Raw genomic sequence first — 26498 nt, 5'->3', positions numbered from 1 at the left:
AGAAACAATGGTGCTTACTTTTCTTTTACCATACCTAAAACACACTGACACAAATTTAAAAGGTCTTACCAAAAATATACCAACCTTGATCTTTGACCCTGACCTTTTCCACTTGACCCTAACACTAACCCTAGAACTGACCTAGATCTATGTATATTTCAATGTTTCTTTCTTTCCATTCAGAAGAGGAAGTAAACATGGGACCAGACTGATCACTGTGATAGCCAATCAGAGGCTATCACAGAGATCAGATGACCCAGAACCGGGAGTACTGGATCCCGATCAGTGAGAGCCCAGTATGTGCTGGGACCATGCTGCCGGGCACGCTCCCTGCACAAAGAGAGGTACACATACACTATATTACTATAGTAATATGTGTGTAGTACATTTACACGCACATGAACTTTAGTGGCATCCCAGACTTAGTTTGTAGGATTTCATATTGAGTTGGCCCACCCTTTGCAGCAATAACAACTTCAACTCTTCTGGGAAGGCTGTACACAAGGTTTAGGAGTGTGTCTATGGGAATGTTTGACCATTCGTCCAGAAGCACATTTGTGAGGTCAGGCACTGATGTGGACGAGAAGGCCTGGCTTGCAGCCTCCACTCTAATTCATCACAAAGGTGTTATTTAGGGTTTAGATCAGGACTCTGTGCAGGCCAGTCAAGTTCCACCACCCCAAACTTGCTCATCCATGTCTTTATGGACCTTGCTTTGTTTTTGGTCCACATCATTTGGTGGAGAGTGGATTATGGTGTGAGGTTGTTTCTCTGGGGTGGGGCTTGGCCCTTAGTTCCAGCGAAGGGACATCAGCATACCAAGACATTTTGTACAATTCATTTCATGCTCCCAACTTTGTGGGAACAGTTTCCTATTCCAACATGACTGCGCACCAGTGCACAAACAAGGTCCATAAAGATATGGATGAGCGAGTTTAGGGTGGAGGAACATGGCTGGTCTGCAGAGAGTCCTGACCTCAACCCGATAGAACATCTTTGGGATGAATTCGAGCGGAGACTGCGAGCCAGGCCTTCTCGCCCACATTAGTGCCTGACCTCACAAAAACGCTTCTGGAAGAATAGTCAAACATTCCCATAGACACACTCCTAAACCTTGTGCACAGCCTTCCCAGAAGAGTTGAAGCTGTTATAGGGTGGGCCAACTCAGTATTGAACCCTACGGACTAAGACTGGGGTGCCATTAAAGTTCATGTGCGTGTAAAAGCAGGGGTCCCGAAACGTTTGGTAATATAGTGTATATGTGACCCCACATAAAAAAGACCAATTTAGTGAGGCCGCATATATGCATACTGTTGGCGGGAAGGGGTTAAAGTAGTTACTCTGCTGTTTGGTATTATTGTGTGCACCACACTAATGATAGACCAGTGAAAGCAATAGAAAGAACTGCCTGAGGAGATCAGATGGAAAATTGTTGATCAGCGTGTCAAAGGTAAAGGCTATAAGACCATATCCAAGCAGCTTAATGTTTCCATGACTACAGCCGCAAATACTATTAAAACTTTTAAGGTCCATTTGAAGGTAACCAACCTCCCTGAATGTAATGGCATGGGGAAATTCAACTCAAGATTGCACAGAAGGGTAGTATGAATGGTAGACAAAGTGCCAAGGAAAACTTTCAATAAGATGCAAGCTGAACTCAAAGTCAAGGTACATCAGTGCCTGGTTACACCATCCATTATATATTGAGGGACAATGGGTTGATAGGAAGAAGACCCAGGAAAACTCCAGTATTGAAAGAAAAACATGCAATTGAAAATGCTAATGCATATTGATAAGCCACAAAGCTTCTGGGAGAATGTACTTTGAACACAGCTGGAGATGTTTTTGGCAAATCACATCAGTTCTATGTTCAAAGACAAAAAATGAAGCTTACAAATAAAGCCCTGCACCCACTGCTCTGCCGTGTCTGGCACAGGGTGCCTTGAATCTCTGTAGGGCACAATGAATTCTGGAGCTAAACATACTGCCCAGTGTCAGAAGACTCTGTTGAAGGTCATTGGTCCTCCAATAGGATATTGGCCCAAAACACATAGCTAAAGTATAAGCACCCAAGAATGGCTAAGAACAAAACATCGGACTAATCTAGTTGCCTTCTATGAGCCTTATGCTGTGTACACACGACTGGACTTTTGGACAGACTAGGTCCGTCAGAATCAATACGCCGGACAATTCGATCGTGTGTGGGCTTCATTGGACCTTTGCTGTCTAAAAATCAGACAGACTTTAGATTTAAAACGTTTCAAATCTTTCTGACGGACTCGAGTCTGGTCGAAAAATCCGTTGGCCTGTATGCTAGTCCGACGGACGAAAACCGATGCTAGGGCAGCTATTGGCTACTGGCTATGAACTTCCTTATTCTAGTCCAGTCGTACATCATCACGTTCGAATCCGTCGAACTTTGGTGTGCTTTTGTGTGGCCAAGTCCATTAGTTCGGAAAGTCAGTTGGAACTCCGTCAAAAGTCCATTGGGAAGACCGTCATACCTAGTCCGTCGAAAAGTCCGGTGGTGTGTACGCAGCATTAGTCTGAATCTTATTGAACATCAATGGAAAGAGCTAAACATGCAGTCTGGAGAAGACACCCATCATATCTTAGCCGTTTGCTCAAGAAGAATGGATCAAATTTAATATTGGCAGGTTCGGTAGTCTCACTGAGAGCCACAGAATTTGATTATGTGCAGTGATTGTCTTTAACCACTTGCCGACTGCCCTATAGCTGGTCATCCAGTCCTGGGTGGGTTAATTCGGACACAGCTGGTCACAGATCAAGGTAAGTGGCCAATCACAGCTGATCCCATGTATACACATGCCAGTTATCAGCATTTCCTTTCCTCAGCGATGTCACTGTGTGAGGAAAGGAAAGCCGATAACTGTCTATCCTGTAACACCGCACATTTACACTTATAATCAGTGCACTGATGATCAGTGCAACACCACCATTGGTAATCAGTGTCCATTACTGCAGCATATCAGTGTCCATCAGTGCAGGCTATCAGTGGCCATCAGTGCTGCCTAACAATGCCCATCAGTGCCACCTCATCAGTGCAACCTCATCAGTGCAGCCTCATCAGTCCCACCTATCAGTACCCGTCAGTGGAGCATCATGAGCGCACATCAGTAAAGAAGAAAAATTACTGATTTGTAAAATTTGAAAAACAGAAAGAAAGAAACAGAAAGAAATGTTTAGTATTTTTTGTTTATTTAGCAAAAAATAAAAACCCAGTGGTGATTAAATACCATGATGAATGACACTTACTTTGATAAGTTTTAAGTTATTTCAGAGAAAATTGAGTTCTTCTTTTGTCATGGAAGGGCATCAACAAACCAGTCTATGTTTATATATTCAGCAGAGATAGATAAATATATAGATAGATAGATAAATATCTTTTAAATGGAAAAGCAAAGTATTTTTGTGGTAAAGTCTCAGCATTTTACATCAGTTACTCAAGCATTATACTTAAGTATATAACAAAATAATTTTATTGCAGAAAGAAGCAGATGAAACCCTCACCACAAATGTCTGGGTTGATCAGGTAAGTTATATAGTTACATAGTTGGTAAGGTTGAATAAAGACACCAGTCCATCCAGTTCAACCTGTGTGTGTTTGTAATCTTTTACCATATTCCTGTACACTGTGCTCGCTAAGATACACGTCCAAGAGTTTTTTAAACTAGCAATACTTTTTACTGACGCCACCGATTGTTGAAGTGAATTCCACATCCTTACCGCCCTGACAGTGAAAAACCCCCTACGTAGTTTAACCTCCCTGGCCGTATGATAATGTCTGATTTTTTTAAATATCAAAGCAGTACATTGTTTTTCATGGAAATTTGGCATTTTATATTGCAAGCCTGTAATTCTTAGGAATAACTCATGTAAATCTGTCCAAACAAGAGTCCAGTAGACATCCCGGGTATGATAAAGTTTGAAACACTAAATCATAAATTATAATATAATAAATAACTAAAAATAATTATAAAAAATAATAATATAATAATAATACATTTTATTCAGTAATGTAATCAAATCAAAAACAAGGGTGCGATATTACTAGTCACTGTAATACTAGACACTGCATATTGGTTTAGTAAACATCGGGGGTATGAAAACGTTTTAAACATGGGACTGCACAAAGTCTGACGTCAAAATCAGGACAATGGGAAAACGTCCCTCTACGTCAAAAGTGGTTTTAGATCAGCCAGAAAACAGCGATAGTGAATTAGAATTACTTACAGAATTGAGCGATAGTGATTCGTGGGGAAATTCATCATCAGACACTGAAAGCGACGACCGCGATGATTCTGCAACTGAGCTCAATGCTGCGTGATCCGTACCACAGTCAATAGAGCACCAAGTTCGCAAATAACTGAGCTCAGTCACAGAATAGTCGCTGTTGTCACTTTCAGTGTCTGATGACGAATTTCCCCACGAATCCCTATCGCTCAATTTTGCAAGTGATTTTAATACACTATTGCTGTTTTCTAGCTGGTCTAAATCTGCTTTTGACGTAGGGGGACACTTTTTGGAAGCCATGGACGTTCTCATGTTGCCAGGCAGAAAAAATGGCAGAAAGAATGGTAAAAGTGCAGGCAGGGCACTGGATAAAACACTAGGGACAAAACTGAGGGGAAATGATTTGATACAGTAATGTAATCTACCGATTACAATGTATTGTGTGTGTTATTTTTTTGGACTTTTTTGAGTTTGCCACGGGCTCCGCCCCGTGCGTCATGACGCTCGCAGTGAATGGAGCCCAGAACAGTGATACATCGGGCAGAGGATCCAGCCGGAGGATACAGCGGCAGGACATCACGGGATCCTAAGGACAAGGTAAGTACCTGTATTTGGATACTGTGGTGTAATCCCGAGTGTGGGTTACCTCTTTTGGTACTTAAAATTAACCCAGAGCTACACTCGGGATTACCGCTAGGGAGGTTAAGGTAAAATCGCTTCTCCTCCAGTTTCATTGAGTGGCCCAGTGATGGCTGGTGAAGTTTTAAGATGGGGGGGCGCCAGACCCTGCCCTTTCCTTTTTGATCCCTCCCACTTTTCATAAACCCCACCTCTTATAGAATTCACCCATTCCATCCACTGTATTCTACTTGCTTCCACCCATAGTGTCAGGAGTATACAGCTCAGCATCACAGGACAGAGTATATAGCTCAGCCTCACAGATCAGGGTATACTGTATAGCCCAGCATTACAGATAGGTGTATATAGCCCAGCATTACAGATAGGTGTGCATAGCCCAGCATTACAGATAGGTAAATATAACCCAGTATTACAGACAGAGGGTATATTGGCCAGCATTACAGATAGATGTATATAGCTCAGCATTACAGATAGATGTATATAGCCCAGTATTACAGATAGGTTATATAGAGCACCCCCCTTGTGTGGGGCTTGCAGTACTGACAGCATCCCACCCCCTGCATGGGAGTTCTGGCACATGGCTCACTCCACTGACAGCACCCAATCCCTCCGCGCACGTGGGGCTCGAAGTACAGTCTCTGTGCCCCAAGCCCACCCTTTTTTGAAGCCTAATAGAGCCTCTGGCTCTAATCAGGTGCTTAAAATAAACACCCCGCCATATGAATTCATGCACTCAGCATCCTGAAAGGGGGGCAGTGGCAGGGACAGGGGGGCGGCGCCTGTGCGCCCTCAATGCACGGGCCGCCATTGGAGTGGTCCTATGTCTTCTTACACTCCCTGAGACTAAATAGTTTATTCCATATGCCATAATCGCCATTGAGGTACAGTATTTGTATATTGCTTGCATATCTCCTTTCAAGCGTTTCTTCTCCAAAGAGAATACGTTTAGTGCTTGTAATCAATCCTCATAACTGAGGTCCTCCAGTCCCCTTACTAACTCTAACTTTGTTGCCCTTCTCTGGACTCTCTCTAGTTCCCACACACACCTCCCTTCTGAGGATTGGTGACCAGAACTGTGGAGGGAATATTACAGATGTGGCTGAACCAGAGTTTTTTAAAGTGTCAGGATTATAGTTTTATCATTGGTGTAAATTCCCTTTTATGCATGATAATATTCTGCTAACTTTGCTAGCAGGCAAGTTATACTCTATATCTAGTACTAGTGTTTTTTCTAATTGTGTTTGTGGTTGTTATATTGTCCTGAAATAATTACTTATAGAAGATGAATTTATACACATTTTAGTTCAATTCATACTGAACAAATAATGAGTAGCCCCTAAGGTAAACCTGTGTAATTGTACTTGGACACCAGGTAAATGAGTACCACTGTACACGCTCACCCATGTTTATATTAATATATTTTATGTTGTTTTCTTGTTTTTCTATGTTATGTCATATTTTGGATAATGACTGTATTCTTTCAACAGGGATGGTTTGACAATAGACTGACGTGGAATATGAGTGAATTCTATGACATCAATATACTTAGAGTTCCTCCGGACCGGGTGTGGCAGCCAAATCTTATTCTAGAAAACAAGTAAGAGTGGTCAGCACTAATGAATATAAATATATATAAATACCTAAAAATGACTAAAAGTTACTATTTTACTTCAGTTCAAAATGAAAAAAGATATGTCGCACTTCGGCTGCTATACATGCTCGATATCCAAGGTTTTTTATCAGTTTAAAATTTCTGCTGAAGGGACTATGCCCTAAGTAGCCATGTCCCTTGCCTAAATTTAGTTCTGTTTGGCTATAATCAGCCTGAGCTCTAATTGAGTTCTGCTTTGATCAGGTTTTCCCTATGCTCAGTGTTATTGTGAAATCTGGAAAGGCACATGGAGATAAGAAAGCTGCACACCCCAAATATTGTATTACAGAAGAAAATTGAAGAGTTTTTTCTTGCAGTAAGCAGACTATCAAACAAATTGAAATGTGTAAAAGGGTATTTTATTGTACAAACATTTAAAATTCACCAAGGTTTTAAAAAATGAACTTGGGTTACATTAATTATCGTCATAACTTATCAATCATAATAACATGAGTAGGCAGGTATACTCAAGGCTAATTTTTACAATAAAGGATCCTGCGCCAGATAAACGCCCCAATGTGTTTCACCCAAACAAGTCGTAGTCTTCTTCAGGGGGAATGTGTTATCTGAATGCAAAAAACATAACAAACCTTATAAATACATGGTATCACCAAAGCTTTAAACTATCAATGTGGATTTGAATGGCATAATTACCTCCAATAGATGGTAAACAGCATCAAAACCAGAGATTTAAAAAAAAAACTGTTGTCCCAGACCTCACCTAGAACGTTCTGACCATCCACATGGCAGAGCCCAATGTGACTGACTTTCAAGGTACCGTGCTCAGAGTGCTCAGAGGAGAAGCAATAGGGCCACCTGTAGCCAACTGTTCCTCAAAAAGTTATAATAAGCGACTGTATAAATGTGTGTGTATACACAGATCATTCATCAGGCGCAGAAAAACAACCAAAAAATAAAAATAAAGATTTCTTATGAGAAGAAAAATATGAATGAAAATGAAAAATCATATTCCTATATTATCCCACTTGATGATTATATTGAACAGTGTATTCTAGAAAGTGGGCACGATCTACTTTATGTAGGTACTGATCCCACCACCATAGGGCTTAGGAGTAATGGCTAGTGGATAAATCAGTGAGTAAGTATAGAAGGTAATATGTGTACATAAATAAATGTGAAACAGTGAAAGAGTAAGCGACTTGGTGAGTAAAAACTTTATTTATTAATTATATCAAACATATACCTTGAACAGATATATAACTTGTAGTAGCCCATATGGTCCTGAGAACAGTAGACAAACCAATATGTGAAGTGCTTAGTAAATTATGTGAACAAAAGGGATAAGCTGATCCTCAGAGGGTCAAATGTGCGCCCACTAGGGAGAAAAAAAAACAAAAAAATCAACAATTCTATTAAAGTCGTGCTCACAAAGGGAGCAATGAATATCCATTCTCATAGGTTATCTGTTAACTGTTCAATATGATCATCAAGTGGGATAATAAGATAGCAATAAGATTTTTCATTTTTATTTATAATTTTCCTTCTAATAAAAAGGTTTTCCTTTTTTGGCAGTTTTTCTGTACCTGATGCCGGATCCTGTGTATACAAACACATTTATACTGTCACTTACTATACATTTTTTGGGAACTGTTACATAGTTACATAGTTAGTCAGGTTGAAAAAAGACACAAGCCCATCCAGTTCAACCACTAAAAAATAAAATAAAATAAAAATATCATACAATCCCATATAGGGATGGCCTTGCGGTTCGCCCGGCGGTCGGTTTCCTGCAAATTTTGCTCGTTCCTAATTCGCCAAACTGGCGGACTTCTGGCGCTGTTCGCGCAACGGACATATGCATTTACATTGTGAAGAACTTTGACCCATGATGACACATCCATCATGTGGTACAGGACAGCCAATTGAGACATTTCAGCACATGGACAATTAGACATACCCCTACCTTATAAATAGACCTGATCTGGTGACCATTTTGTCTTTTGTCAGTGTAGGGACAGGACGCTGTGTGGAGCAGGGACAGTCAGTTTAATCACTAGCTATTACTATTAGGTCCACAAAGGTCCCTTTAAGGACTGGTATAGGTGTACAGTATATAGGGTTGTACATGTATAATATAATTTCTTTCAAATATACAAAGTATATTATGGTGCACTGCTGACTGCTGTGCTGCAGAGTGCTGACCGATTCTGCAGCTGTCTTTTATCAGTGTAGGGACTGAGGGACAGTTTGGTGTTTGGAGCAGGGACAGTCTGCAAATCACTAGCTATTAGGTCCACAAAGGTCCTTTAAAGGACTGGTATAGGTGTACAGTATATAGGGTTGTACACGTATAATATACTTTCTTTCAAATATAGAAAGCATATTATAGTGCACTGCACTGCTGTTTCTGACCGATTCTGCAGCTGTTGTTTCTCAGTGTAGGGAGGGACAGTTTGGTGTTTGGAGCAGGGACAGTCTGCAATTCACTAGCTACTAGCTAGCTACTATTAGGTCCACAAAGGTCCTTTTAAAGACTGGTATAGGTGTACTATTTGGTGTGCAGTATATAGGGGTGTAATACACGTATAAAATACTTGCAAATATAGAAAGCATAGTATAGTGCATTTCCACTGTGTGACTGCTGAGCGGTTCTGCAGCGATACTACAAAGAGTGACAAACGCAATTTAAAAAAAGTATTATAACTGGTGTGATAGACCAGTGGCCCCCCAAAAAGACAGATTGAAGCGGGTGTTATATACCTTCTTCCACATACATACTGCACTTCTCTAGAGACTTTTGTCACAGGGTAATTTTAAAAAAAAATGACCGGCAGAGGAAGAGGTCAGCCCTTCCGCAGGGGTGGTAGGGGTAGAGCAGGAGCAACAGGCTTGAGCCAAAGTGGGAAATTGCAGAAGGTGCGTTCGATTACGTCAAAGGACGCACCAGACTTGGTTGAGTGGCTCACTCAGCCTTAATCTTCTGCACCCTCCTCATCCTCTCGATCTGCACGTTCTTCTTCACTCTCTGCTGTGTGCACCCCCAAAGACACTACCACCAACACCACCACCATATAACCTCCGCTTGAGTCACGGGAATTATTTTCCGATCCATCACAAGACATTGCAGATGCGCAGCCACTCTTGGCATTGGATCAGGAAGAGGAGGTAGCAACAACCGCCACTCAGCTGACTATTACTATTACTCTATTACTCAGGCAACGGGTGTTGGCCTGGCCCTGAGCACAGCTAAATAGTGAGGCTGCTTGACAGGCTGGACATGGACTGGCCATATAGCTGCTTTATAAATGAGGGGGTGAGGTCGTAATGCCTAGACCTCCATGTCCTGTGCAGCAGCAAGGTATGGAAGACCATATGGTGATAAAGCTGCAAGTGACATATAGTTACATAGTAGGTGAGGTTGAAAAAAGTCCATCAAGTCCAACCTATGTGTATGATTATATGTCAGTATTACATAGTATATCCCTGTATGTTGCGGTCGTTCGGGTGCTTATATAATCGTTTTTTTAAACTATTGATGCCCCCCGCTGAGACCACCCTCTGTGGAAGGGAATTCCACATTCTTGCCGCTCTTACAGTAAAGAACCCTCTACATAGTTTAAGGTTAAACCTCTTTTCTTCTAATTTTAATGAGTGGCCACATGTCTTGTTAAACTCCCTTCCGCAAAAAAAGTTTTATCCCTATTGTGGGGTCACCATTAAGGTATTTAGAAATTTAAATCATGTCCTCTCTCAAGCGTCTCTTCTCCAGAGAGAATAAGTTCAGTGCTTGCAACCTTTCCTCATAACTAATATCCTCCAGACCCTTTATTAGCTTAGTTGCCCTTCTTTGTACTCACTCCATTTCCAGTACATCCTTCCTGAGGACTGGTGCCCAGAACTGGACAGCATATGCTAGGTACGGCTGGACCAGAGTCTTGTAGAGCGGGAGAATTATCGTTTTACCTCTGGAGTTGATCCCCTTTTTAATGCATGCCAATATTCTGTTTGCTTTGTTAGAAGCAAGTTGGCATTGCATGTCATTGCTGAGCCTATCATCTACTAGGACCCCCCGGGTCCTTTTCCATCCTAGCTTTCCCCAGAGGTTCTCCCCCCCAATACAACCTTTCTTTATAACTAATATTCTCCAGACCCTTTATTAACTTTGTTGCCCTTCTTTGTACTCGCTCTATTTCCACTACATCCTTCCTGAGGACTGGTGCCCAGAACTGGACAGCATACTCCAGGTCCAGCCGGACTAGAGTTTTGTAGAGTGGGAGAATTATTGCTTTATTCCTGGAGTTAATCCCTTTTTTAATGCATGCCAATATTCTGTATGCTTTGTTAGCAGCAGCTTGGTATTGCATTCTATTGCTGAGCCTATCATCTACTAGGACCCCCAGGTCCTTTTCCATCCTAGATTCCCCCAGTGTATAGATTGCATTCGTATTTTTGCCACCCAAATGCATTATTTTACATTTTTCTACATTAAACCTCATTTGCCATGTAGTTGCCCACCCCATTAATTTGTTCAGATCTTATTGCAAGGTTTCCACATCCTGCGGAGAAGTTATTGCCCTGCTTAGCTTAGTATCGTCTGCAAATACAGAGATTGAACTGTTTACCCCTTCCTCCAGGTCGTTTATGAACAAAATAAATAGTATTGTTACCAACACAGAACCCTGTGGGACACCACTACCCACCCCTGACCATTCTGAGTACTCCCCATTTATCACCACCCTCTGAACTCGCCCTTGTAGCCAGTTTTCAATCCATGTACTCACCCTATGGTCCATGCCAACGCACCTTATTTTGTACAGTACAAAAAAGGAGAAATTCGCCCTGGGACTTTAGATGAGGTGAGCACCACTAAGCCAATAAAAGTAACAAGAGTAAGTACAGTATATGTTTTTATTCAGTAAAAATATTACAAGCATATTGTCATCAAAAAAAGCCACTTGGTACAAGGTACATAAAACTGTGTTGAATACAATTGGTTGTAGTAGTAATAGTAGTAGTAGTAGTGGTAGTACAATTGTGTATGAACAGTCGCATAACATACAACATCAGGTGTACCCGACATGTTTCGCGAGTCCCAGCTCGCTCTTCAGGGGTAGATATGTATGAATTGTATCTAAGGCGAAAGGATATAATTTGGTATATGGTAAATACTTGGAATTTTAAAGGCAGAGGGTAAGAGGGGTCTAATAAATGGAGGCCCCATACTCACCACTACACATAGCCGAGCCAACAAATGTGAAGCCTTCAGACAGTGGCAGCAAATGTATCACAAGGGAGCTGAGGAGGCAGAGCCAGAAGAAACCCCCACACAGGGCAGACTGGAGGGAAAGCATTTCATGGATGGGAAATGTGTATCCCTATTGGTCTCACTATGTCCATGGTAAGTATTGACTGTAAACATAAAGGGGTATATCAGATAATCTGAAGTAGTAGGTAGAATATAAGAGTAATAACATGGACAATTCTATATATAAAATATAAGACTAGAGCCATGAATGGCATGGACAAAGGACTATAGGAAAATGAGGTGGAGAAACACCAGAGAATGGCATGAGTCGAAGTAAAGAAAGTGAGCAAAAAGCATTGAAAAAGAAATGAAGTGCAAATATGGGGGAAAGTCAAAGTGGTCAAAGACAAGCTACAGGTGAGCACTTGAGGAAAACCAATGAGTGTACCTGAGTGAGATAGGTGTATAATTGCATCAGTGGTAGATTCCAATAAGGGGCATCCACAAGCATGAGTGTTCAGTGAAAGCAAAAGCTGCAAATGAAGGAATGAATCCATGCAGTGCTAAAACTCCAAGTTATATCCAGGAAGGGCTCAAGGGGGTCCGCCCCCAACGTCATGTGTGGATGACAGGAAAGTGCACAAGCACTCCTATAGGTCAACCAGATGGTGCAATGCGTGCAGCCGTAACAACGCCGCAAAATCGCAGACATTGAGCGGCTGGTGCATGCACATGGCGCCGATGTGTAGGTGGCCCCACCTGCACTAAAGAGCAGATGGGGGCAGCAGGGGACAAGAAATCCCCCTTTGTACTCATCGCAGCTCCCAATGCAGAAACAAAGTTTTGTATTTTGTACAGTAAACGTTTATGGGGAATTGTGTCAAATGTTTTTGCAAAATCCAGATACGCCAGGTCTATGGACCTTCCTTTATCTAGATGGCAACTCAGATGCTCATAGAAGGTTAGTAGATTGGTTTGGCAAGAACAATACTTCATGAATCCATGCTGATTTGATGCTGATCTGTGACATCTAGAAATGATTGAATAATCACTAAGAAACAGAAGTGTTTCCGGGGCTCAACTGCTCTTTGGGAATATCTCTTTTTTACATAATGAACAGCATAATGCTGCAGTTTACACAATAAGTTGAAATTAAAATGATCTCAGAAATATCTGAAACACAAGTGGAATGAACCTAGAAGCAAGCTGCACTTACCCATTGACACAAATCCACTTCCAAAGGAAGGCTCCAGCCGTCTCACAGTTCTTAAACAATGAAGGTCCCGTGCCAACCGGTGAAGTCACCAGGTGGCACCACTCCTTATTTTTTAAAGAACTGTCAGATGGCAGAGCTGTCAGGCGGCGCGAGCCTTTGGCTGATGCGGACATAGTGATTGTCAATAGATCCACACCAGGAATCCACTACCTCCTGTCTTTTGCTGTACTTGTTAAATGGGGCTTCCAGATTCCGATAAGCCCCCGCCCGCAGACTCCCATAACCACTGGTCAGGGTTGTGGGGAAGAGACCCTTTTCCCCATCAACATGAGGACAAGGTACTTTGGGGGGTCAAAGCCCCCTGCCCCAAAGCATCCCCCCTCCTATGTTCAGGGCGTGTGGCTTGGCATGGTTTAGGATATGGGGGGGGGGGGGGTGCACGCTCGTCCCTGCTTGTAGTACGCTTGCAAAAAGGCTAAAATAAAAACACATGGAAATTGTTCTGGTCAGGTGTGAATGCAGCAAAGATAAGGTCAGCAGGCACAGGGTAGGATGTAAAAGCATTATGGGCACCATGGGTGCATCTTCCCTACCTGGTGGCTTTATGTGACCCCCCCCCCCCCAACTCTTCTGAAGAATGTTTATATTATTTTAGTGATCAGGAAAACTGTAATGCACCCAGAGAGTTACAAGCACTACTGTATGAAATGGAAATAAAATGGATGAACAGTTATAAAATCACAATGGATGCTATCAATATAATTTTATAATTAAAACAACAGAAATGAATGGACAATTTCCCTGTTCTGGGTACACAATCACCGTAAAATCATCAGGACATTGTTTTCTCATTGCTTGAATAGCATTGTTACAAGATGCTCCATTTTTCTTTGTGTATGTCACATTCCATCTGAGCACATTAAGGAATACATTTTGACAAATGCGATACCACTTACATGCAAAACAAGTGTCTGACATTTTATATTTTAAATCTGTCATCAGTTTAGTTACTGAAATGTTTATGCAAAGTTTCACAGTTATCAAATGTTGAACACCAACAAGATTTCTTTTCATTTTAGCAACAACGGTAACTTTGAAGTGGCATATTACAGCAACGTCCTTATTCGTAGTGATGGCTACATCTACTGGCTACCTCCTGCCATATTCCAAACACCATGCTCCATCAATGTCAACTACTTCCCATTTGATTGGCAGAACTGCTCTCTGAAATTCAGGTGGTTAGATTTGTTCGGTTATAGCCAGTTATGTTGGGGGTTCTATTTATTATAGTTCAAAGAAAATATGCAGGGGTTATAAAGCTTCTTTTTTATTTTTTTATTTACCTACCTATACATGTGAGTAAGTGCTTGAGTTCCTGAATCTGCAATTCTGCTTTGGTCATTATACTGTAAAGACTTCCCTGTGCTGTGGGATATTTCATTTTATATTATAGGGCAGGTATCTCCAAAGTTTCTAAAAAAAAAGGTCCATTTACTGTCCTTCAGACATTAGGGGGCCGGACTGTAGTCAGTGGTAGTAGAAAAGGGCCAGGCGTCAGTGGGAGTAAACAATGTCCCATCATTAGTTTTAGTGGGAGGAATAATGCCCTATTGTTGGTTTCTGTGGGAATAATAGTGCCCCATTGTTAATATCAATGTTGGTATCAGGGGAAGGAATAGTAGCTCATTATTGCTGTCTGTGTGAGGAATCGTGCCACACCACTGGTGTCAGTTGGAGGAATGGTGCCCCATCATTTGTGTCAGTGGATGGACACAAAGAGCCACATCTGGCCACCCGGGCTGCAGTTTGGAGAACACTGTTATAGGGAATGATTTAAGAGGAGCAGACTTATCTCTATTGGGATTGAATGAGGGTAGAGGTTGGATGTGAAGCAATTATAGCCCTACACAGGCAGCATCCCAAATTGTAGAAAAAGTCAAAGAGCAATGTTAGGGTGGAGTGGGACATTAAATGTACCTTGTAGGGCTCAATAAACACATATATTAAGAGGTAAAAATATAATTATCTTTATTTTTCATGTAACAAATGGTTAAAACACACATTGCATTTATATCAGGTTATAATCGCAATTACTGTTATTTGGTCCAGGATGTGCTGGTCCCGATGTGCTGGTCATGCCTAAGGCCACTTTCACATGAATGATCCATTCAGGTCCGCCTGTTAGTTTTTTAGGTGGACCTGAACGTTTGCTCCATGTCCGCTGACATCCAAACCACTGTGATCCGAAAAAGTGTGACGGAGGAAAAACCTACTTTTCCATCTGTCATCGGATCAGATCGTGTGACGACGGACTCTGCGGTCCGTCGTCATCCGATCTCCCATAGGGGAGAGCGGCGCTCTGACGGGTCCCCGCTGATCCCCGCTGAGCAAGCGGATGTCCACGGTGTGGAGAAGCAAGGATCCGCCCCATTTGAAAGAGCCCTAAATAGAACAGAGCAGGTGGCCTGTGCATTTCGCGGGAAACTTTGTACTATAAGAGAAACATTTAAACATTTATTCATAGGTTATTCTCAATATTTGTACAAAATTTGTGCTATTTGGCCTTGTTAGCAGCAGCTTGGCATTGCACTAGGGCAGGGATATGCAATTAGTGGACCTCCAGCTGTTTTAGAACTACAAGTCCCATGAGGCATAGCATGACTCTGACAGCCACAAGCATGACACCCAGAGGCATGATGGGACTTGTAGTTTTGCAACAACTGGAGGTCCGCTAGTTGCATATCCCTGCACTAGGGGGTTCTCCCCTTAGTGAGTAGATTGCATTCATATTTTTGGCACTCAAATGCATTATTTTACATTTTTATCATTAAACCTCATTTGCCATGTAGTTGCCCACCCCATTAATTTGTTTAGATCTTCTTGCTAAATTTCCACATCCTGTATTAAAGTTATTGCCCTGCTTAGCTTAGTATCGTCTGCAAATACTGATATTGAGCTGTTTATCCCATCCTCCAGACTATTCTGAGTACTCCCCATTTATCATCACCCTCTGGGCTCGACCTGGTAGCCAGTTTTTAATCCATGTACTCACCCTTTGGTCCATGCTGACAGAACTTAGTTTGTACAGTAATTATTTATTAGGAACTGTATTGAATGCCTTTGCAAAATTCAGATACACTATGTCTACAGGCCTTCCTTTATCTAGATGGCAGCTCACCTCCTCATAGAAGGTTAATAGATTGGTTTGATTATCAGCGCAGCCCCCATCAGAGGTGCCCACCACAGCTGCAAATCAGTGCCCATCAGATGCAAGTCAGTGCCCATAAAAATGCCAGTCAGTGCCTAAAGTGCCAATCAGTGCCCATCAGTAACACCTGTCAGTGCCCTAAACAGATGCCAATCAGTGCCCATCAGTAATGACTGTCAGTACCTCATCATCAGTGCTGCCTATCCGTGCCATCTATTAGTGCCCATCAGTGCCGCCTGTCAGTGCCCATCAATTCTACACATTAGTGCCTCCTCATCCATGCCCATCAATGCCAACTCATCAGTGCCCATCAGTACTGCCTCATCAGTGCCCATCAGTGAATGAGAAAACAAAATTTTATCACAGAAACAAAGAAAAACTTTTTTTTTTGTTTTCAAAAATGTCAGCCTTTTTTCGTTTGTTTAGCAAAAAATAAAAACCCCAGTGGTGATCAATAGTGATGGACGAACTTCCGACGGGACGTTTCGCGAACGCGAAACGCGAACGGACACAAACGTTCGCGAAAACGACCGTTCGCCGCGGGCTCCATTGACTTCAATGGGAGGCGAATTTCGCAAACCTTTAGGTCGAATTTGCGGCCACGGGGTAATTATTAGGGGGTAGCACGTAGTCCCACCACCTGGACAATAGCATAATACATGTATGAGGTGAATTTGGGATCGATAACTACAAGCATTTTTTTTTTATTTGGGAAATTGTTCTGACAATTCAGGACTATGGAGCTAATGAAGGCAATGGAGGAGAGGGAAGGTCAGGGACCAGGGTAGGCAAACAAGAGGGTGCAGGAGATACAGAGCACTGACAGCAGCACCGTAATACAGAGCACTGACATCAGCACCGTGACATACAGCGCTGACAGCAGCTCCGTGACATACAGCGCTGACAGCAGCTCCGTGACATACAGCGCTGACAGCAGCTCCGTGACATACAGCGCTGACAGCAGCTCCGTGACATACAGCGCTGACAGCAGCTCCGTGACATACAGCGCTGACAGCAGCACCGTGACATACAGCGCTGACAGCAGCTCCGTGACATACAGCGCTGACAGCAGCTCCGTGACATACAGCGCTGACAGCAGCTCCGTGACATACAGCACTGACAGCAGCTCCGTGACATACAGCGCTGACAGCAGCTCCGTGACATACAGCGCTGACAGCAGCACCGTGACATACAGCGCTGACAGCAGCTCCGTGACATACAGCGCTGACAGCAGCTCCGTGACATACAGCGCTGACAGCAGCTCCGTGACATACAGCGCTGACAGCAGCTCCGTGACATACAGCGCTGACAGCAGCTCCGTGACATACAGCGCTGACAGCAGCACCGTGACATACAGCGCTGACAGCAGCTCCGTGACATACAGCGCTGACAGCAGCTCCGTGACATACAGCGCTGACAGCAGCTCCGTGACATACAGCACTGACAGCAGCTCCGTGACATACAGCGCTGACAGCAGCTCCGTGACATACAGCGCTGACAGCAGCACCGTGACATACAGCGCTGACAGCAGCTCCGTGACATACAGCGCTGACAGCAGCTCCGTGACATACAGCGCTGACAGCAGCTCCGTGACATACAGCGCTGACAGCAGCTCCGTGACATACAGCGCTGACAGCAGCTCCGTGACATACAGCGCTGACAGCAGCTCCGTGACATACAGCGCTGACAGCAGCTCCGTGACATACAGCGCTGACAGCAGCTCCGTGACATACAGCGCTGACAGCAGCTCCGTGACATACAGCGCTGACAGCAGCTCCGTGACATACAGCGCTGACAGCAGCTCCGTGACATACAGCGCTGACAGCAGCTCCGTGACATACAGCGCTGACAGCAGCACCGTAAGCAGCCCCAGGAGGAAGTCAGCACAGCACAGGGATGGTGTGATCCCCTCATAATAAGAACCCCCAGGAGGAAGTCAGCACAGCACAGGGATGGTGGGAGCCCCTCATAATAAGAACACCCAGGAGGAAGTCAGCACAGCACAGGGATGGTGGGAACCCCTCATAATAAGCAGCCCCAGTAGAAATATGACACCGCTCAACCTCTTCAAAGAGGAGGGTAGGGGCATATAGTACGGTGTGCTTTTTTGGGTCAGGGAAGTGAGCCAAATGAATTAAGAAGGTCTGTGTGCTTGATTCCAAAAATTGTTTATAGACATATACATGGTCTACTGATCACATGTGTTGAATTCCTCCGAGATCCATGCCTCATTCATTTTTAGAAATGTGAGGTAGTTAACACTGTGGTGAGCTAGGCGAGTACGCTTATCGGTCACAATCCCCCCTGCTGCGCTGAACGTCCTTTCGGACAGGACACTGGATGAGGGGCAAGCCAACAGTTCGATTGCAAATTGGGCAAGCTCTGGCCAGAGGTCAAGCCTGCCCACCCAGTAGTCTAGGGGTTCATCACTCCTCAGAGCGTCCACATCGGCCGTTAACCCAATGTAGTCGGACACCTGACGGTCTAGGCGTTCCCTGATGCTGGATCCGGATGACACCTGTCGATGGGTCGGCTGAAAGAATGACCTCATATCCGAAGTCACCAACACATCTTCAAACCGGCCTCTTCTTGCAGGCGCTGTTGGATTGGTACCCGCAAATCCTTCTCTGGGAGTGGGAATTGCTCCTCTGCCAGCGCACGCAAAAGCAGAATGCAGCATTTCTCGAAGCAAGGCCTGGAAGTGCTGCATTCTGACAGCCCTCTGCGACGGCGGTAACATTTCCGCCATTTTGTGTTTGTACCGGGGGTCTAAGTACGTTGCCACCCAGTACTGGTCCTTGACCCTCATGCTTTTTATACGGGGGTCCCTATTAAAACACTGGAGCATGAAGGCCCCCATTTGCACTAAAGTGGAAGCGGTGTGGTGGCCTGGCTCCTGCTCATCATCCAGGATAATGTCGTCCTCTTCATTCTCCTCTCCCCATCCTCGCACAACAGGGATCCCAGAAAGGTTTAAAGCATGCTCTTCTTGCTCCTGCTCATCCGCCCCGGCACCATCCTCCTCTGACTCCTCATCAGACTCCTGTTGTTGACTTGTCTCAGATAGAGTAGCCCCCCCTGGGAATTCATCCAGCATTGCGACTTCCTCATCTTCCCGCTCCTGCTCCTCCACAGCCTGATCAATGACACGACGCAATGCACGCTCCAGAAAGAAGGCATAAGGTACCATGTCACTGATGGCGCCATGGCTGCGACTGACCAGTTTGGTGATCTCCTCAAATGGCCGCAGAAGTCTGCATGTGTCGCGCATGAGCAGCCACTGGCGCGGTGAAAAAAAACCCAGCTCCCCAGAACCGTTTCTTTCGCAGAGTTCATACAGGTAGACGTTAACTGCACGTTTCTGCTGGAGCAGCCTATCAAGCATATAGAAGGTTGAGTTCCATCGCGTCGGGCAATCGCAAATAAGACGTCTGACCGGCAGATGGTGTCGCCGCTGAATGTCAGCAAGGCGAGCCATGGCCGTGTAAGATCTTCTGAAATGGGCCGAGATTTTCCTTGCCTGCCGCAAGATGTCCTGGACCCCAGGGTATTTGACAAGGAATCGCTGCACGACCAAGTTTAAGACGTGTGCCATGCACGGCACGTGCGTGATTTTGCCCTGTTTCAATGCGCTAAGCAGATTGGCACCGTTGTCACACACCACTTTACCAACTGTCAAATTGAGCGGTGTTAGCCACTCATCTGCCTGTGAACGCAAAGCTGAAAGGAGTGCCGGGCCAGTGTGGCTCTTTGCTTCCAGGCACAACAGACGCAGCACGGCATGGCAACGTCTCACCTGGCATGTGGAATAGGTTCTGGGGAGCTTGGGCGGTGCAGTGGAAGAGACGCTAGCAGCGGAAAAGGAGGAGGCAGCTGAGGAGGAGAGGGAGGAGGATGGAGTAGGAGGAGGAGAAGAAGAGTCAGGCCTGCATGCAATCCGTGGCGGTAAAACCAAATCTACACGGGTGCCACGGGTTACATGCTTGACGGCCGTCAGAAGGTTCACCCAGTGGGCAGTAAAACTGATATACCTTCCCTGCCCGTGTTTGCTAGACCACGTGTCTGTGGTCAGATGTATCTTGGCACCGACACTGTGTGCCAGAGATACATTCACTTGCCGCTGAACATGGCCATATAGCTCTGGGATGCCCTTCTCTGAGAAATACTTCCTTCCTGGGACCTTCCATTGTGGTGTTCCAATGGCCACAAATTTGCGAAAGGCCTCCGAGTCCACCAGTTTATATGGCAGTAGTTGGCGGGCTATGAGTTCTGACAAGCCAGCCGCCAACCGTTGGGCAAGAGGGTTATCCGGCGTCATCATTTTTTTACGCTCAAACATTAGGCCCACGGAAGCCTGCCTTTTTGCAGAAAAATGTGAGCTTGGCGTGATGGAAGGTGGAGTGGAGGACAATTGTGAGGAGAGAGGAGAAGGAGAAGTAGAAGACGAGGCTGGACGGTGAGAGCCTGCAGTGTGGCTTTGTGTGTTCCGTTGCTCCCACTGGGCTCGGTGATGGCTGCTCATGTGCCTTCTTAAGGCGGTCGTCCCTAGGTGAGTATTGGGCTTACCGCGACTAACGCGTTGACTGCAAAGATTGCAGATGGCAACGCTATTGTCAGCAGCGGACACGTTAAAAAAAGCCCACACTGCGGAGCCATGTGCCGGTGTCCTGGGAGCGCCAGATGTGACCGTACATGGTCGATGACTCGCTCCTGATACATTTGCAGTCTGCTTTGTCCCTGCTGTGCAATGTAAGTCATTGCTGCTTCTCCTCCCTATCTGCTGGTCCATATCTCCCTCTGAACTCCCCTCCTCTTCCTCTCTTGTGGGCACCCACGTGACATCACTAGACACGTCATCATCAACGTCACCTTCCCCACCGCTATAAGTAGAGTAGGCAGCAACACCGGGGACCAACCTCCTCCTTGGGCTGATCTGGGTACTGGCGTCAGACTGCTGAGTAGCGCTTGTTGCTACCTCCTCTTCCTGATCCAATACCAAGAGTGGCTGCGCATCAGAAATGTCCTCTTGATATGGATCGGAAAATAATTCCAGTGACTCAAGCGGAAGGTATGTGGTGGTGGTGGTGGTGGTCGTGTTGTTGGTGGTAGTGTCTTTGGGGGTGCACATAGCAGAGAGTGAAGAAGAGGGTGCAGATCGAGAGGATGAGGAGGGTGCAGAAGAGTAAGGCTGAGCGAGCCACTCAACCAAGTCTGGTGCATCCTTTAAAGTAATTGAACGCACCTTCTGCAACTTCCCACTTTGGCTCAAGCCTGTTGCTCCTGCCCTACCCCTACCACCCCTGCGGAAGGGCCTGCCTCTTCCTCTGCATGTCATTTTTTAAATGACCCTGTGACAAAACTCTTAGTCCCTATACCGCTGAAGGACTGCTGCAGTATAGGTGAGCGGTCAGCAGTGGTGCACGTCAACCCTATCTATTGTGGACCTATAGCGGTCCTTACAGAACAGCAGACTGTACCGCACTCAAGCCTATGTACCGTAGCACCCTATACCAAGTTACCAGTCCTTATAAGAACTTTTGTGGACCAAGCAGGTTGTGTATTAGTGTTTAGCAGACTGTACGTCAGTCCCTATACCGCTGAAGGACTGCTGCAGTATAGGGCAGCGGTCAGCAGTGGTGCACGTCAACCCTATCTATTGTGGACCGATAGCGGTCCTTACAGAACAGCAGACTGTACCGCACTCAAGCCTATGTACCGTAGCACCCTATACCAAGTTACCAGTCCTTATAAGAACTTTTGTGGAACAAGCAGGTTGTGTGTTAGTGATTAGCAGACTGTACGTCAGTCCCTATACCAATGAAGGACTGCTGCAGTATAGGGCAGCGGTCAGCAGTAGTGCACGGCAACCCTATGTATTGTGGACCGATAGCGGTCCTTACAGAACAGCAGACTGTACCGCACTCAAGCCTATGTACCGTAGCACCCTATACCAAGTTACCAGTCCTTATAAGAACTTTTGTGGACCAAGCAGGTTGTGTATTAGTGTTTAGCAGACTGTACGTCAGTCCCTATACCGCTGAAGGACTGCTGCAGTATAGGGCAGCGGTCAGCAGTGGTGCACGTCAACCCTATCTATTGTGGACCGATAGCGGTCCTTACAGAACAGCAGACTGTACCGCACTCAAGCCTATGTACCGTAGCACCCTATACCAAGTTACCAGTCCTTATAAGAACTTTTGTGGACCAAGCAGGTTGTGTATTAGTGTTTAGCAGACTGTACGTCAGTCCCTATACCGCTGAAGGACTGCTGCAGTATAGGGCAGCGGTCAGCAGTGGTGCACGTCAACCCTATCTATTGTGGACCGATAGCGGTCCTTACAGAACAGCAGACTGTACCGCACTCAAGCCTATGTACCGTAGCACCCTATACCAAGTTACCAGTCCTTATAAGAACTTTTGTGGAACAAGCAGGTTGTGTGTTAGTGATTAGCAGACTGTACGTCAGTCCCTATACCAATGAAGGACTGCTGCAGTATAGGGCAGCGGTCAGCAGTAGTGCACGGCAACCCTATGTATTGTGGACCGATAGCGGTCCTTACAGAACAGCAGACTGTACCGCACTCAAGCCTATGTACCGTAGCACCCTATACCAAGTTACCAGTCCTTATAAGAACTTTTGTGGACCAAGCAGGTTGTGTATTAGTGTTTAGCAGACTGTACGTCAGTCCCTATACCGCTGAAGGACTGCTGCAGTATAGGGCAGCGGTCAGCAGTGGTGCACGTCAACCCTATGTATTGTGGACCGATAGCGGTCCTTACAGAACAGCAGACTGTAACGCACTCAGGCCTATGTACCGTAGCACCCTATACCAAGTTACCAGTCCTTATAAGAACTTTTGTGGACCAAGCAGGTTGTGTGTTAGTGATTAGCAGACTGTACGTCAGTCCCTATACCAATGAAGGACTGCTGCAGTATAGGGCAGCGGTCAGCAGTAGTGCACGGCAACCCTATGTATTGTGGACCGATAGCGGTCCTTACAGAACAGCAGACTGTAACGCACTCAGGCCTATGTACCGTAGCACCCTATACCAAGTTACCAGTCCTTATAAGAACTTTTGTGGACCAAGCAGGTTGTGTGTTAGTGATTAGCAGACTGTACGTCAGTCCCTATACCAATGAAGGACTGCTGCAGTATAGGGCAGCGGTCAGCAGTAGTGCACGGCAACCCTATGTATTGTGGACCGATAGCGGTCCTTACAGAACAGCAGACTGTACCGCACTCAAGCCTATGTACCGTAGCACCCTATACCAAGTTACCAGTCCTTATAAGAACTTTTGTGGACCAAGCAGGTTGTGTATTAGTGTTTAGCAGACTGTACGTCAGTCCCTATACCGCTGAAGGACTGCTGCAGTATAGGGCAGCGGTCAGCAGTGGTGCACGTCAACCCTATGTATTGTGGACCGATAGCGGTCCTTACAGAACAGCAGACTGTAACGCACTCAGGCCTATGTACCGTAGCACCCTATACCAAGTTACCAGTCCTTATAAGAACTTTTGTGGACCAAGCAGGTTGTGTGTTAGTGATTAGCAGACTGTACGTCAGTCCCTATACCAATGAAGGACTGCTGCAGTATAGGGCAGCGGTCAGCAGTAGTGCACGGCAACCCTATGTATTGTGGACCGATAGCGGTCCTTACAGAACAGCAGACTGTAACGCACTCAGGCCTATGTACCGTAGCACCCTATACCAAGTTACCAGTCCTTATAAAAACTTTTGTGGACCAAGCAGGTTGTGTGTTAGTGTTTAGCAGACTGTGCGTCAGTCCCTATACCGCTGAAGGACTGCTGCAGTATAGGGCAGCGGTCAGCAGTGGTGCACGTCAACCCTATCTATTGTGGACCGATAGCGGTCCTTACAGAACAGCAGACTGTACCGCACTCAAGCCTATGTACCGTAGCACCCTATACCAAGTTACCAGTCCTTATAAGAACTTTTGTGGACCAAGCAGGTTGTGTATTAGTGTTTAGCAGACTGTACGTCAGTCCCTATACCGCTGAAGGACTGCTGCAGTATAGGGCAGCGGTCAGCAGTGGTGCACGTCAACCCTATGTATTGTGGACCGATAGCGGTCCTTACAGAACAGCAGACTGTAACGCACTCAGGCCTATGTACCGTAGCACCCTATACCAAGTTACCAGTCCTTATAAGAACTTTTGTGGACCAAGCAGGTTGTGTGTTAGTGATTAGCAGACTGTACGTCAGTCCCTATACCAATGAAGGACTGCTGCAGTATAGGGCAGCGGTCAGCAGTAGTGCACGGCAACCCTATGTATTGTGGACCGATAGCGGTCCTTACAGAACAGCAGACTGTACTGCACTCAGGCCTATGTACCGTAGCACCCTATACCAAGTTACCAGTCCTTATAAAAACTTTTGTGGACCAAGCAGGTTGTGTGTTAGTGTTTAGCAGACTGTGCGTCAGTCCCTATACCGCTGAAGGACTGCTGCAGTATAGGGCAGCGGTCAGCAGTAGTGCACGGCAACCCTATGTATTGTGGACCGATAGCGGTCCTTACAGAACAGCAGACTGTAACGCACTCAGGCCTATGTACCGTAGCACCCTATACCAAGTTACCAGTCCTTATAAGAACTTTTGTGGACCAAGCAGGTTGTGTGTTAGTGATTAGCAGACTGTACGTCAGTCCCTATACCAATGAAGGACTGCTGCAGTATAGGGCAGCGGTCAGCAGTAGTGCACGGCAACCCTATGTATTGTGGACCGATAGCGGTCCTTACAGAACAGCAGACTGTACCGCACCCAAGCCTATGTACCGTAGCACCCTAGACAGACCAAGTTACCAGTCCTGATAAAGAGCTTTGTGGAACAAGTGAGTTGTGAATGATTAGCAGACTGCAGCAGAAGGGCAGCAGTCAAGTATAATATTCTTTCTATATTTGGAAGAAAGAATATTATACGTGTACAAGCCTATTACCGTACCACTGATACCAGTCCTGAAAAGAACCTTTGTGGAACTAATAGTAACAGCAAGTCTTTAAAATTATCCTCACTGCCTGACACACTGCTTCCTGCCTGTCCCTATACAAATTGGCAAAAAAGAGTAGGCTGGAACGATTAGCTGGAACAGCTCTTTTGTGGACCTGATAGTAACAGCTAATGATGATGATGATGATGATGATGAAGAAAGACTAATCTGGCTGAGCTGTCCCTAAAATAGCAGCATACAGCGCTCTGTCCCTTTATCTAAACTGACAAAAGAAACTCAGGCTGCTGACCTAACACCTATACCAGTCCTGAAAAGAACTTTTGTGTACCAAATAGCTAGCGTTTTCTCTGTCCCTACTCCACACAGGATCCTTTCCCTACAGTGACAGAAGAAAGAATGTAAAATGGCCACCGGATCGGGTGTATTTATAGGTTAGGGGGAATGTCCAAGTGTCCATGAGCTGTCATGTCTCAATTGGTTGTCCTGTAACACATGATAAACGTGTCACGAAAGGTTAAAGTTCTTGTATACATTAAACACGTAAGTCCGCCGGGGCGAACGACGGAAAAAGGCGTTCGAACCCGCGGACGGCGAAAGTCGGAAATTCGCCGCGAAACGACCGCCGGGCGAACCGTTCGGCCATCACTAGTGATCAATTACCACCAAAAGAAAGCTATATGTTTGGGAAGAAGCTGATAAAAATTTAGTTGAGTACAGTGTTACATGATCACGCAATTGTCAATTAAAGTGTGACAGCGCTGAAAGCTGAAAATTGTCCTGGGAAGGAAGGGAGGAAAGTGCCCAGTATTGAAGTGGTTAAACAAGAAAAAAAGGCAGGCAATAGAAATCAACCAAGCAGTGTAGTATGAAAAAAGTTTAATGAAAACTTTATAGAATTACATCCACTTAGAAAAATACAACACCTTCCAAAGAATTAAAAAACAACAACAAAGCATACAATCAGTAATCTAAAACCAATCTGGATTGTTTCTCAGTGTGATAGAGGATAACAGATGGCCACCTGAGAAATTTAGCAGCTTAAGGTACTTACACACAGGGGCAGTGCCGACGTTAGCGGTAAAGCGCCAATAGTGAGAGGCAACTTACAGGCGCTATTTTTAGCTCTAAAACGCTTGAAAAGTGAGGACTCCCTTAACTGAAATATATATATAGCGCTCCAAATTAAAGAACATATATTGGACGTATATCTATGCTGTCAATAATTGCTTAAAAGGCGCAAACCTGTGTATTGCAATATGATTGCATTGGTTGCTTGTGTTCCATCAGAAACATACATCAATCCAACTCAATCCAGTAATGACTCCTTTGGTGAAAAGCAAACAGCAGGTAATGTC

At 45.1% G+C, this 26498-nt stretch overlaps 1 protein-coding gene across 1 annotated transcript in view; it reads left to right on the top strand.

Moving 5' to 3' along the window:
• Nucleotides 1-26498, top strand: part of CHRND (cholinergic receptor nicotinic delta subunit) — a 90507-nt gene that overhangs the window by 18037 nt on the left and 45972 nt on the right. Inside the window, exons 3-5 of the mRNA XM_077487639.1 lie at nt 3509-3553; nt 6381-6490; nt 14046-14201. Coding sequence (XP_077343765.1) covers nt 3509-3553; nt 6381-6490; nt 14046-14201 — 311 coding nt within the window. The remainder of the gene's footprint in view (nt 1-3508; nt 3554-6380; nt 6491-14045; nt 14202-26498) is intronic.

This window comes from Lithobates pipiens, unplaced genomic scaffold (genome assembly GCF_037356315.1).
Source record: "Lithobates pipiens isolate NorthernLeopardFrog02 unplaced genomic scaffold, aLitPip1_a1.2 Scaffold_18, whole genome shotgun sequence".
Classification (NCBI taxonomy): Eukaryota; Metazoa; Chordata; class Amphibia; order Anura; family Ranidae; genus Lithobates; species Lithobates pipiens.
This window is presented reverse-complemented; position numbering and strand designations above follow the sequence as displayed.